This window comes from Drosophila innubila (assembly GCF_004354385.1).
Source record: "Drosophila innubila isolate TH190305 chromosome 2L unlocalized genomic scaffold, UK_Dinn_1.0 5_B_2L, whole genome shotgun sequence".
Classification (NCBI taxonomy): Eukaryota; Metazoa; Arthropoda; class Insecta; order Diptera; family Drosophilidae; genus Drosophila; species Drosophila innubila.
In genome coordinates this window covers 2,156,288-2,170,902 of record NW_022995373.1, presented here as the reverse complement: position 1 = coordinate 2,170,902, position 14,615 = coordinate 2,156,288, and the positions used below count along the sequence as shown (strand labels likewise).

Below are 14,615 nucleotides of genomic sequence, written 5' to 3'. Positions count from 1 at the left end.
ACAGATGAAAAAGATGACGCTTGAATATGACAATAAAGGAGTAACGTAAGAAATTCGATTTAAAAATCGATATTTTTAAAAAGTTATATCTTTATTTCTATGCGAATCCCACAAAAAAAACCTCTACACGAGGTAAAAGTCTAGTGACGAAAGCAATTTCTAGCCCCAAAAATTCTGATATCCAATTTTGTGACTAACAAAATTCAGTTTAATCTAAAAATTTTAAATAAAAGTATAAATTAATAAAAAAAAAAGCGAAAATTGGCATTGTGCACTGTGAGCAAAATGGGTGAGCTTCTTTTTACATATAATATAAATTATTTTTGTGCTACAGCCGAGCATACTCTACTGTCGGAGACCCCGTACTAACTATGAAAAAAAAAGTTTTTCATACTAAGACTTAATATTGGAGCTGGCCTTTGACAGCTATATGATAAAGTGGTCCGATTTGAACTAACTTTGGTCAGGATATATAAAACCAAGTTATTTGCATATTGTATTAGTTTGGTTAAGATTTCCTATAAAACAAAAATGTTTTTCAAAGTAGAACTTGATTTTCGCCTAAACAAAAAAGGTTTTCATACTAAAACCTAATTTTAGCCCGATCGGTCCTATGACAGCTATATGATATAGTGGTCCGATGATGCCACTTTAGTCAGGATATACAAAACCAAGTTAAATGCATATTGTATCAGTTTGGTTGAGATATCTAATAAAACCAAAAAGTTGTTAGTACTAAAACGTGATTTTTGACCGATAGAAAAATATATTTATTCACTTAACAGGTAATATCTTCCAAACCCCTCAACCAAAATTTATGTTTCATATACCAAAAAACGCGAATTGTTCGTATTAAAACATATTAAAATCAGAAATCGTTAGAGCCGTTTTGTCAAAAATCGCCAGAATGTAAGCTAAAAAACTTTGTTTCACCTGTAAAATGTTACCTAAGTACTTTAGAAAAAAAACTTTAAAGGTCCGCCTAGAAGCCCTCAAATACACCTTTCCAATAATATATAGAACATATCTGTAGCTTATATGGCTTGCAAACTGTTGAGGTTTCAATTTGCTGGATTTAGTTTTGCCGCTTAACGCGGTTTTTTCCAAAAGTAGTAGAAAACATATCTAGACTTTCGGAAAGGAATAAATCCCCATAATTATATTTGAGCTTCTTTAGCGCTTTGATGCAAACAGACATACAAAGAAACTAACTTTTCATTTCATTTTGAAAAGTCCACTGAAATTTTCAAATTTATTTATCTTTTGAACCAGTTATCGTACCAGTACCTAAGTACTTTAGAAAAAAAACTTTAAAGGTCCGCCTAGAAGCCCTCAAATACACCTTTCCAATAATATATAGAACATATCTGTAGCTTATATGGTTTGCAAACTGTTGAGGTTTCAATTTTACTGGGATTTAGCGTTTTGCCGCTTAACGCGGTTTTTTCAAAAAGTAGTAGAAAACATATCTAGACTTTCGGAAAGGAATAAATCCCCATAATTATATTTAAGCTTCTTTAGCGCTTTGATGCAAACAGACATACAAAGAAACTAACTTTTCATTTCATTTTGAAAAGTCCACTGCAATTTTCAAATTTATTTATCTTTTGAACCAGCTATCGGATTTGGGTGATTGAGGTATGAATCGACGCGTATTTTTAAGTAAAATTTTTAAAAAATAAAAAATTTTACCAAAAAGCCCCAACAGCACCATTAGCTGCAATCATTTAAATTTTTCCCCTCCCACTTACACTCCCGTATCTCATGACCCAGGTTGGTTAGAAAAGTTAGCTTAAAATTTTTATATAAAACTATATTTTGTTCGTCACAAAATTGGATGTCAGAAATTTCGGGGCTAGAAATAGCTTTCGTCACTAGACTTTTACCTCGTGTAGAGGTTTTTTTTGGTACGATAATTTCGCGAAAAGGGGTCGATTTGATGTTTTAACCCTATCAATTTGAAAGTAAAGTTTTTTTTATCGTAACTTTAATAAAATTTGTTTGACTGTCGCACCGTGTATTTTTTAAATCGTAATTGATAATAATAAATGAAATAGATGAATAGGCTATTTCCACGACCACGACCATAATTTATTGAACAAAACAGCTGGTTAAAGGTATGAGCCCCCTAGTTAAGTACATATTTTCTGGACCAGCATCAACAAATCGATATAGCATTTTCGATTAATTTTTAAATATTTTTTTATCTCGCTTTTGTCATTTACTTCCCATTCTCATCGTTTGACTTTTTTTTGCAGCGCCCAGCTTCCAACGAGAGTCAAGTGGTGCTCGATGCGGTAACAATGCCAACATCCGGTAAATACAGTTGCGAAGTATCTGCGGATGCGCCCTCATTTCATACATTAATAGCAGCCGCCGAATTGGAGGTTATTGGTAAGTAGAAATATGTAAGTTTATAAAGGAGGCAGAAAGGTCCACCGCGACCAAAATAGTAAAATTTATAAAAATTGAAAATCTTGTGTAATTTTCTTCGTAATCAAATTTTAGATACTTGTTTAAACAGATTTTATTTGTATTTATTAATTTCAATTTATTAACATTTTTATAAATTTTACGATGTTTAACAATTTTTTCAAAATAGCTGTCATAGCAACAATCGGGATCATATTAAGCTTTAGGATGAAGAATTGTTCTGTTTTTTAAGTTATCTCAACCAAACTCACAGATTCGCTTTTGCACGCCAAGTCTCAAATTTTTCTGCCAAATTTTGAATTTTCCCTCCAAATCCGGCTTTCTTTCGCCAAGTCTGGCAGCGTGAATATAATTATTCTTTTATCTTTCAAAAAAGTTATATTATATAAATTTGTTGCTACTTATTACATTCATCAGGAAATTTTCAACCACTAAAAATTTTAAATTCTTCTCAAATAACTGATAACTGATAATAATTGCTTCGTACGAACGGTGAAAAACGACGTAGTCTGATTTGTATAAGAAGCTATCATGTCATTTAGCAGGTACTGATTACTGATCCATCAGAAGTAAAGAAAAAAACCTGCCGAATAAACCCAATGTTGAAAAAGCGACCCTTTGCTTTTAAACGACAGAAACTGCAGTATAAATGCCATCACTTGCAATTTTTAGACCCCGTACTTAAAAAAAGTACAGGGGTGAATTGGGTTTGTTTTAACGAATATGTGCGTACTAGTTTTTTGTTTAATTTATATTGTTATTTAAAATGTTTATATTAAACATTATTTTTATCGTCACAAAATTGGATATCTGAAATTTTCAGGATGGAATATGCTTTCGTCACTAGACTTTTACCTCGTGTAGAGGTTTTTTTTGTGGGTTATCAGAAATTTTTGCAATTGCCTTTTTTGACATTATATTATAACTGTCATTAATGCAGACAGATAATAAAATATGTAAATTTATTTTTCTAAAATCTCTTTCATTTTATATAAAATAGTTTTCTTTAATAATAAAGAGGCCAAGGGGCCTCCGCAACCTGATCGCTTCGCTCGCGGTGAGATGCGGCTACAGTCGAGCACGCTCGCCGGTAGGATACCCTGAACCGATTTGAACCAAATCTGGTCAGAATGTACAAAAACTTACATTAATGCATATTCTAAAAACAAATACTTTTTCAAACTAAGACTTGATTTTTCTCCGATCGACCCTAAGACAGCTATATGAGATAGTGGACCGATTTAAACTAACTTCGGTCAGGATGTACAAATCTAAACATATTCTATTAGTTTGGTTAAGATATCTAAAAAACAAAAAACTTTTTCATGCTAAGACTTAATTTTCGATTGACCGTCTGTATTGCAGCTTTATGATACAGTAAACCGATTTTAACCAAATTTGGTCAGGATGTATAATACAAGCCCAGATGCATATTCTATCAGCTTAGTTTCGATATCTCAACAAACAAAAAACTTTTTCATACTTAAACTTTATTTTCAACTTGATCTGCCTATGGTATCCAGGAACCTACATACCAAGTTTGAAGTCTGTATCTCATATGATCTCTGAAATCGAAGCGTTCAAACAGACGGACTGACGGACAGACAGACGGCTATGGCCCCATCGACTCGGCTGTTGATCCTGATCAAGAATATATATACTTTGGGGGGGTCTGCCACGCCCCATTCTGCCTGTTACATACATTGTGCGACTAACAAGATATACAGCTAAGTTGAAAAATAGTTAGTTAGTTGAGTTCTATACCGATCGAAAGGTTTAGTCTTAACTTACAAAATGGCATACTAAAACTTTTTCTAACCAACCTGGGTCATGAGATAGGGGGTGTAAGTGGGAGGGGAAAAATTTAAATGATTGGAGCTAATGGGGCCTTTTGGTGAAATTTTGTATTTTTTAAAAATTCTACTTAAAAATACGCGTCGATTGATACCTCAATCATCCAAATCCGATAACTGGCTCAAAAGATAAATACATTTGAAAATTTTAGTGGGCTTCTCAAAATGAAATGAAAAGTCAGTTTGTTTGTTTTTCTGTTTGTATCAAAGCGCTAAAGAAGCTTAAATGTAATTTTGGGGATTTACTCCTTTTCGAAAATCTAGAAATGTTTGTTTTACAAATTTTTGAAAAAACCGCTAGTTAAGCGGGAAAACGATAAGTCCCGGAGTCCCAAACCATAGAAGCTTCAGATATGTTCTATATATCATTAGAAAGGTGTGTGTTGAGGGCTTTTAGGCGTACCTTTAAACTTTTTTTTCTTAAGTACTCAGGTAACATTTTACAGGTGAAATAAAGTTTTTTAGCCCTCATTTTGGCGATTTTTGACAAAACGGCTCTAGCGATTTTTGTTAAATATTTTGTAATACGTACAATTTCACGTTTTTTGGTATATGAAACATAAATTTTGGTTGAGGGGCTTGGAAGAAATTACCTGTTAAGTGAATAAATACATTTTTTCTATCGGTCGAAAATCACTTTTTAGTGCGAAAAACTTTTTTGTTTTATGAGAAATCTTAACCAAACTAATACAATATGCATTTAACTTGGTTTTATATATCCTGACCAAATATGGTTCAAATCGGACCACTATATCATATAGCTTTCATAGGACCGACCGGGTGAAAATTAAGTCTTAGTATGAAAAACTTTTTTGTTTTATTAGATATCGTAACCAAACTGATAGAAAATAAATAAATAATAAATATTTATATATCGTGTCCAAAGTTGGTTAAAATCGGGCGAAAATCAAGTCTTAGTATGAAAAACTTTTTTGTTTTATGAGATATCGTAACCAAACTGATTTAATATGCATAAAAATTAGTTTTATATATTTTGTCCAGAGTTGGTTCAAATCGGACCACTATATCATATAGCTGTCATAGGACCGATCGGGCGAAAATCAAGTCCGAGTATGAAAATCTTTTATGTTATATGAGACATTGTAACCAATATGATAGAATATGCATTTAAGTTAACTAAATATTTTTTAATTTTTTCCATTTTTATTTTTTGCCATAGTAAGTACGGGGTCTCCGACAGTCGAGTATGCTCGACTGTAGCACCGGCCGACTAGTTTTAATTTCGTTGCTTGAATATCTTTATCTTCATCCGGCGCTAGCAAATTTGTGGGTATTTTATTTACTTTCAGTTCATTTTTAATTCACCACCACTCACAGCATCAGCTCGCTTGCTCTCTAACCACTGCATATTAACATCAACTCAAATCGGAGCCCTTTGGCCTGCCCAATTGAACTCGACTCTTCCATGTCGACATCGAATATGATAGCCATGTATGAAATTAGACAGTTTTTCATTGCTTCTCCTTTTTATATTTGACTTACTTCAAGCTTGCGCTTACATTGAACTTCTGTATGGGTGAGAAAGGCGAAAATAGCACATTATAATAAAAAGATCATGTTTTTCATATATTTTTTGAATTTAATAGTCAGTACTTAAACTAAGGATTTTGCTTCAAGGAATACAAACCAAATGTAATGTCAAGTAAAATAAGCAAATCGAGCTTATTTTATATATTTTGAAATCTCTGCTGCCGGTGTTAACGCTGTTATTGCACCGCTAAAAAAATGTGCAACAGTCGAGTTTGAGTTCGAACACGTTTACAAATGAATTTTAATTATAGACTGTGTAACCACAGAGATCAGTACTATCCAGTCATTACGCAAAATGTTGGCAAAAAAGCAACAACAAAACCCTTCACATAACTACACACGTCGGCCGCGAACGACGTGAAGTTTATCAAATCCACACTCAGAAAAAAATCATGTCGAAACGCTTGAAAATCGTTCCCAAACATAGTCGAAAACAGCGTGACACCACTTGTTCATGGTTTGTGAACGTTTGTTCACAAAATGTTCTAAAACTTTTATTTGTTTCACATGTCAATGTAATGTTGTTAAATTTTATACTATTATTTTTCAAGTATCAAAATTTATGCATCGAGAACATGGGCCATAGTTTGAAATCAAATGTAGATGTTTTGTCAACAAAAAAATAAGAAAGATTCGGTTTTGAATCATCACCAAATGTGTTTGATATTTATCTGTCTTTTCTTTCTAAGTGTAGTGACAATCGAGGGCCAGATTCGCTCGAAAATGTTCAATAAAAATAACCCGACGGCAAGAGTCCCTGTACTTAATTTGTGAAAACAGACACTTCGTTGTAGTGCCAGTCTTTTCTTTTTTTCCTTTAATTCTACACTGAGTATACTCCCCGCATGTCAGAACTACAATACTTATCATGAATACATAAACCCAAGCCTATAATTCTTAAAAGGCTCTAGTTTTAAGATGTATATCATTTAAATATAGTACTGAGAATTCCACACCACAGATTTTTGAAGATTTTGAAGGGACTTGCTTTTGAAAACAACAGTTCGAAAAGAATTATATTAATGCTTAAATTAAATAAAAAAAACGTATAATACATTTTAACTGCTCTTTTTTTTACCAGATATACCAATAATAAATAATTTTATTGATATTTGAAATGAATTTTTGGCAGACGATGTATATGTTTACCTAAATATGCCTAGCTTACTTACCTCATCGACAATTTTATATCATTTATACACTATATTTGATGTGGTGTGATTGGCCGATTTGGAAAACAAAAAATTTGATGGCCCTCCTGCCTAAAAGTCTGTTTTTCGTTGTAACTAACTCGCTTTTATATTTCTGTTACATTTATAGAGACTCCTCACAATGCACCATTCATAACCGGAATCCGGCAACGATATCGGGTCGGCGACATATTGCGGGGCAATTGCACTTCGCGACACTCACGGCCGGCGGCGAATCTCACATGGACGGTGAATAATGAAGAGGTGAGGCCAATGAAAATTATGCAAACACAATTTTCTTGTTTTTAAACGGCATCTGAGCGTAATTTATGCGTGTGTCTGTCGGTGTTTGTGAGGGCGCAACGTGAGAAGTATGGCATGAGCTATTTAATTACTACAGAAGCACCCACACATGCACACCGCCCAAATACGCATCTGTTTTGACTCTTGTCTCTAATATTTTGGCGCAGTTTTATGCACGCACTGGGCATGAAAATGTGTAAAATGCTTTGGGAAATTCTCCTCCGTGGCGTACACATTGTTTTCAGTCAACATTTTCGGCGTTACTCTTACAATGCCAACGCGGAGGGAGGGAAGTGGTGGGTTGTGTATGAGCAATGTAAAATGAGTATTTTTTGTTTGACCTTTTCGGTTTGCTTAACTAATTTACCATCACCATTTGTGCGCTCAAATGTATGCAATGCTTTTTTGTGTAAGTGATTGCACCGCACTTACTGCTGCTTTGTGGATACGTTAAAAAGTCACAATTCTGTGCATAATGAATGAATGAACCATCACACCCACAGTTTTTACAATAATCCCAGATCAAATAAGTGGATAGGTAGCAATGGCTGATAGAATGTTTTAAACAGGCGACTATGGGGAATTTTACCATTTTCTTGAAATTAATTAATAGCTCGAGAACGAATGTGTTTTTTTTGGGATTAGTTTTTTGCATTAGGCATATAATATCAATACACAAATGAGCTAGAAAAGTGGGCGGGGTGTCGCCTTTATTCTGGATTCTGTGATATGCAAATATTTTGCTGGTTTGGTGTGTTATACTAACTTATTGGTTAAATTTAAACCAAATCAGACAATTTTATCATATAGTAATAATAATAATTATCGGTTGAAGACCACTTTTTTGTAAAAACCTTATTATTTTTTCATTATTTATCTGCTTGCAATATAGAGAAACCAAATCGAAGTTTGACAAAAACATCGGTCGTAACGATTAAGACTGCTATAAAAGCATAACATACGATGCATATGACTGATACGGTAGCACTAATTGTTCTTATTATAATTTAAAACATTGTTAGTCAAAAATATTTATCAACGGAATTTAATCAACGGAGTTTATTGTGATAATATTTATTTTAAACATTTTCAATAAAAAATTGTAAATGTTATGAAGAAAACATTTGTATTATTTTATTGTATATAACATGTCAACGCTTAATTTTTATTACTTTTTTTTTAAATGGAATTTTGTTAAGAAAAAGGAGCATCGGACACCATCGATACATCGAAGTTTTTGACCGATGTTTTATACACCATCGAATTTGCATTTTGTAAACATCGATGAACATTGACATCGAAGTTTCGACCCAAATTTACATCACTAACACCTCGTGCTTTGATTAAGTGTAAATTTGCAGTGCTTTTAAAAATCATTTAAAAAAGTCAAAATATGCAATGTATTTTAATAATTAGTGTTTTTACTTTGTTCTGCTACTCATATTTTGTTAGATATGGGGCCCCAAACGACGAAAAACATTTTTTTTATTCTATGGCAGAGTTTCTTTTTTACAATTTTTTTTTTTTTGATCCGTTTTTTAGAGGTACGCCCACTTTTGTCATCATTACTCCAGAGTGGCAACACCGATTTTCAAAACCTTTACTTTTCATAAAAGCTAATGAATATATCTATATTTCATATATACATAGTCTAAGATTTAAACCACTAGTTTTAGAGCCATCAATTTTTGAATTAAGAAAATGTTGTTTTTTTTAAGCTTTTTTTGTAGCTTGTTTTATTTTAAAATTCAAGGAAAACTCGACAGAATTTCTGAACTTCGGTTTTAATCTATTTTTGCAAAGCTGCATTAGTTGAGCGTCGTTTAAAAAATGATTCATTAAAATCTATGGAGATATGGCGATATAAAATTTTTTTTATATATATGCATGTTTTATTGATTTTTATGATTTCCTTGTAGAGCGGCTTGACCTTAAGTATGAAATTTTTTTTTGTTTTTTAAGATATTTTAACTAAGCAGTCATTTTAGCTAAATTTTTTTTCATTGTGCACTGTGCGCAAAAAGGGTGAGCTGCTTTGTACATAAAAATTACTTTTTGCGCAGTGCCGAATGCCAATATTCTTTTTTTTAATTATTAAATTATATTTTTATTTAAAATTTTTATATTAAACTGAATTTTGTTCTTCACAAAATTGGATATAAAAAATTTTGGTGCTAGAAATTGCTTTCGTCACTAGACTTTTACCTCGTGTAGAGGTTTTTTTTGTGGGATATCAGAAGTTTTTGTAAAATATACAATTTATTTGTCGAATTTCTTTCATATTAAAAATAATTTTTTCCTTCAATTATAAGGAAAAGTAGGGTCCTCCGCCCGAGCATACTCTTCTGTCGGAGACCCCGTACCTTCTATGACAAAAAAATTTGTCATACTTCGAGAAAAATGCGTATATAAAGTAAACAGGTAATATTTTTCAAAATTTTGTGTTAAAATTTATGTGTCATATACTTAAAAACGCAAAATTGTACGTACTACAACATCCTCAATTTTCATTAAAATCGTTTGAGCCGTTTTGTCAGAAATCGCCAAAATGTAAAATAAAACACCTTATTTCACCTGTAAAATGTTACCTGAGTACTTTAGAAAAAAAGTCAGCTTAAAAGCCCTCAAACACACATTTCCAATGATATATAGCTTCTGTAGCTTCTATGGCTTGGAAACTGTTGAGGTTTCAATTTAAGCGGGATTTAGCGTTTTCCCGCTAGACTAGCGGGAAATTGAAAAAGTCGTAGAACAAGCATTTCTAGATTTTCGAAAAGGAAGAGATCCCCATCATTAAATCATTTTTGAGCGCTTTGATGCAAACAGACAAACAAACAGACAAACATTTTTTTCATCTAATTTTGAGATGTCCACTTAAAATTTCTTATTTAATTATCTTTTGAACTAGTCGTCGGATTCTGGTGGTCGAGGTATCAATCGAGGCGTATTTTTAATTATAAAAATTAAATTTTACCTGAAAGCCCCAACGGCCAATTAGCTGCAATCATTAAAATTTTTCCCCTCCCACTTACACCCCCTTAGCTCGTAATGCAGGTGAGTTAGAAAAAGTTTTAGTTCGCCATTTTTGTTGTTGGACTCAACCTTTCGATCGGTATATAACTCGATCTGATCGGACAGTCGTAGCAAATTGTCAATATTAGCTGTATATATTACTAGTCGTCTTTCGCATTCATCGTGCTGCTTTCGTCAACAGCGCGAACTGCCGTCCGCAGTGATTTGGCAAGTGATGTTAATAGATGCTTTTTGAAACGAAAGTTAAGCTTCGCAAAAAGTTACAAAAAATTGTTAACACTTGTCATTAATTCTCAATTCAACACAGTTGGTCTCAATGTGCGCTTTTTGAGAAAATTAGTTTTTTAGGACACAACCTCACGTTTTCAAATGAAGATTTGCTTGCAGCGCGCTATGAGAAATCTGAGCAGTTTTAAAGCCCCACCTATCATTTTTTTTTAAGGTTTTTTTACAGCCGTCTAAGAGGGCTCAAATCTTTCTGCATCGAAAAATCATGATTGTTCTTAATGCTAATAATATACAATGATGGAAATTGTTACTTTCAATGGCAATATTTCCATGCTCCCACTTATTTTAACCATGTTATTTTAGCATAATAAAATAAAAATTAACATCATTTCATGTAAAAAATAATTTTGTTTTTATTTTTGACTCAATCGCTTATTTAATTATGTAAATCTCAAAATGTTTAATGGTTAATGAATGTTTACTTTTCTTTTATATTAACATTTTGTCATTTTATTTATGGGTCATTAAATCAAACGACTGCGAAGATTTGGCTCGACTGTAGAGCTTCTACACCTCACCGCGAGCGAAGCGAGAAGTTGGCTGATCCCCAATGTTTTTATTTTTTATGTTGCTTATTAATTAAGTAATACATGCAAAAAAAATTTACATTTTATTGTTAAATCCTTTCTTTATTTCGTCCACAGGTGAATCCCGCACATGTTCGTCATCATAAAATCCTACGGGATACACGAAGCGAAATGGAAACTGCAATTGTGGGAATTCATTTTGTGGTGACCGATCAGCACTTTGACAATGGCAAACTGAAGGTAAGTTCAATTGCCACCGTGATTATGGAAAAGTGATTGATATGTATCATTCTATATGAAGCTTCGCTGCAGCGCCCAACTGCATGATGTGTACTGGAAAACTACGGAAAAGACTATTTTGGAAGCGGATCTATTGGGCAAATATGGTGGCGGTAGTGCCGGCGGCAATCACGTGAAACCCGATGAAGTATACGACCAGTATACGCTGCACGAGGATGACCAATTTCACAGCAAGAAGAACAGTTACCTGACTCAGCTGCAGGGTAAGTTGGAATGTCCAATTAGCTTTCACATACACAAAGATTCGCTGTATAGCGGAGACAAAAGACAACAACAGCAAAAACAACAAATAGTATATGCGTGCATTTTTCTATTTCTTGCTAGACTTGTTCTTTCATTTTGTATCCTCAGGCGAAGAAGAAGATGGCGCCGAAGATTTAGAGGAAGGCGGTGCCGCATGGCGAGGTGCCAGCTCGGGCAGTAGCCAAGCTGTGGCACTCAGTGGTGCAACAGCAACGATGCTGACCCTACTCAGCTGGTCGCTGGCCAGGCAATTAGTGTCGCATCTAGTGGCGATTACAAAGCCCTGGAAACTGCCAATGCGGGATGAAACATCGCAAAAGGAGCAACAACAGCGTCAGAAACAAAGCCTGCGGGTGACCAGCTGCAACAGCAGCAGTAGCAGCAAAGGATGCAGCAGATGTATCAGGCAATTAACATGATTCAATTGTCACGCAACTCTAGTGCCACACTTCAGGGAGGGTAATGCGGGGCGAAAAGCAAACGAGGAAATATATGCAACATATTTAAGATGTGAAGGTTTAGCCCTAGGCAACAAGCAACTGCAAAATGTCTCTGAAATATTTACACCAATACACACACACAAACACACAGCATATACTTAAATATGCTAGCTCAAAGTAGCTTCGAAGGCATTTAACAGAATTACTTACAAGGCAAATCATGCAAAACAATGATTGTTTATTTTTCTTGTCGAACATGAAAATAGGCCGGCAATATTGGTTCCAATAAAAACCTATTATATATCGAAAGGTTTCGATTATCAACAAAACCATCACAAAAATAATGTATTTCCTTGTACAGCCGAGCCACAATGTTTTGGCACCCAATGCCGAATTCTAAGACGAAATGTTGCGAATTGTCGCGGTTTACAAATGTAGCTTTTTTCATTCAAAAAAATGTTGTGCTAAGCTTTTCTCTTTAGTTCTCTATAATTAATATATTTATACAAAAAAATATACATATGCATATACAAAAATCTACATTACTATATGTGACATTTATATGTACCATATACAATTATGCATGTATGGAAAATCAAATACTCATATACGATACATATATATTTAACCTAATTCCAAAACACCCCAAATAGCAAGCCGAAAATAAGCAATTAGTACATAAGTCTAAATACGCCTATATATGTAAAAATATATATGTATTTGTATATAATATAAGATAAATTAAGTAATTACATTAGATAATCAAAAATTAAACGAGCAAAAAAAACAAGAATAAAAAATGTGTAATTTTCTTTGATTGAAATGTACTGACCACTGGGTAAGATTTTAAAGTATTTTAGACACAACACAATGTTCCCACTTGAGGTGGACACGGGCCGTGTCGGTTCTCGTGGCCCTTGCAGAGCGCTGTATTACATTCTCTACTACTTGTTTCAATGGCAAATATATGATATATTAAACTGGTTTGAACTGGTAAGAATGTATAAAAAAAAAGTTTAAATCATATTCTGTCAGTTTGTTTACCACATCTCAGAAAACAAAAAGCTTGAGCCCATGTACTCTTTTATAAAAGTTGATTGTTGCCCATTTTCAATGGGCTCAGGGTATAAAAATTACACACGCGAAACGATGAACAACTTTCGGTTTTCTTAAATCACTGTGCTTATCACTGCAGACTACGTTATTAATGCCTCACTGAACTAATACATCACTCGGTATTATATTAAACTTATTTAAAATTAATTAGAAATTGATAAATTGGTAAATCGCAAGTCGTAATCGTAATCGCTTGCAATCGATGTAGAGTGTGTCAAGAGTAGCCACAAACTACAACTTCGCTCAGCCTGCATTTTGGCAGCACCCATTTTCCACTCTCACTCTCTCCCTCTTACGCAACAGATTCGAGCCTGCCAAAGGCTGCTGCAGTTCGCGCGAAATTTGAAATAAAAGACTATGTCTAATTTTATGAGATTCTTAAAGAGGAAAATGCTAAGTTTTTTTTACAACTATAATAAGCAGATACTTATTATATATATGTGTAAGGAACCGGAAATATTAATAATTAAAATTATTATTTTGCAGCTTTCAGTGCTCGGCAAAGATGCAAAAGTAGTGCTGCAAAATGATCGCTTTTTCTCTCATGCAACTTCATGCATAGCTATCAGCTTCTGCTGATTTTTGCCATGCAAAAATACATATATATATACACACAATTATATTTTAATCAAATTGTGTATTTGTATATACATAAACTATACATTATCATTTTCATTACATGATATCGATAATATTTTTGCTTATCGCTTAATTCTTATTTGGTACCCAAAAAAAATGGGTACTGATTCGTACTGTCTTTGTGCGCGCCTTGCATACAAACGTGAACATGCTGTCTCGCTCGCTCGTTTGATTTGCCATGCAAATGTAATTATTTTATTAAATGTAAATTCCGAAATAACTTTTTTATTTATGGGACAATCGATTTGAAATTTTCAGGGTCGTTTAATACGCATACTTCTCAACTGATTGTTCAGTAAGGGAGTGCTATGTCAAAAATTGCGCCTGTAAATCGTTTTTTTGCAATTTGTGGGCGAAGGGGGCGTGGCATCAAAAATTGGAAACAAACTTGACCTGCGTATGGTATTCACAAACCTGCATTCCAAATTTGAAGTCTCTGGCACTTACAGTATCTGAGATCGACGCGTTCAAACAGACGGACAGACAGACGGACAGGGCTAGATCGACTCGGCTGTTGATCCTGATCAAGAATATATATACTTTATGGGGTCTGACACCCCTCTTTCTGCCTGTTACATACATTCTGCCAAACACATTATACCCTTATTTTCCCATTTTTAATGGGCTCAGGTTGTAAAAACCTTACCTGTAAAATGTTACCTGAGTACTTTAGAAATAAAGTTCAACAGCCTTCAAACT

The 14,615-nt window shown here is 33.7% G+C and overlaps 1 protein-coding gene across 1 annotated transcript in view; it reads left to right on the top strand.

The window, feature by feature from the left end:
• Positions 1–12,362, top strand: part of LOC117782605 — an 83,302-nt gene extending 70,940 nt beyond the window's left edge. The window contains exons 3-7 of the mRNA XM_034619624.1: positions 2,259–2,394; positions 7,158–7,291; positions 11,296–11,418; positions 11,480–11,681; positions 11,830–12,362. Of these exons, the coding sequence (XP_034475515.1) occupies positions 2,259–2,394; positions 7,158–7,291; positions 11,296–11,418; positions 11,480–11,681; positions 11,830–12,140 (906 nt within the window). The 3' untranslated portion in view covers positions 12,141–12,362. The remainder of the gene's footprint in view (positions 1–2,258; positions 2,395–7,157; positions 7,292–11,295; positions 11,419–11,479; positions 11,682–11,829) is intronic.
• The last annotated feature ends 2,253 nt before the right edge of the window (positions 12,363–14,615 follow it).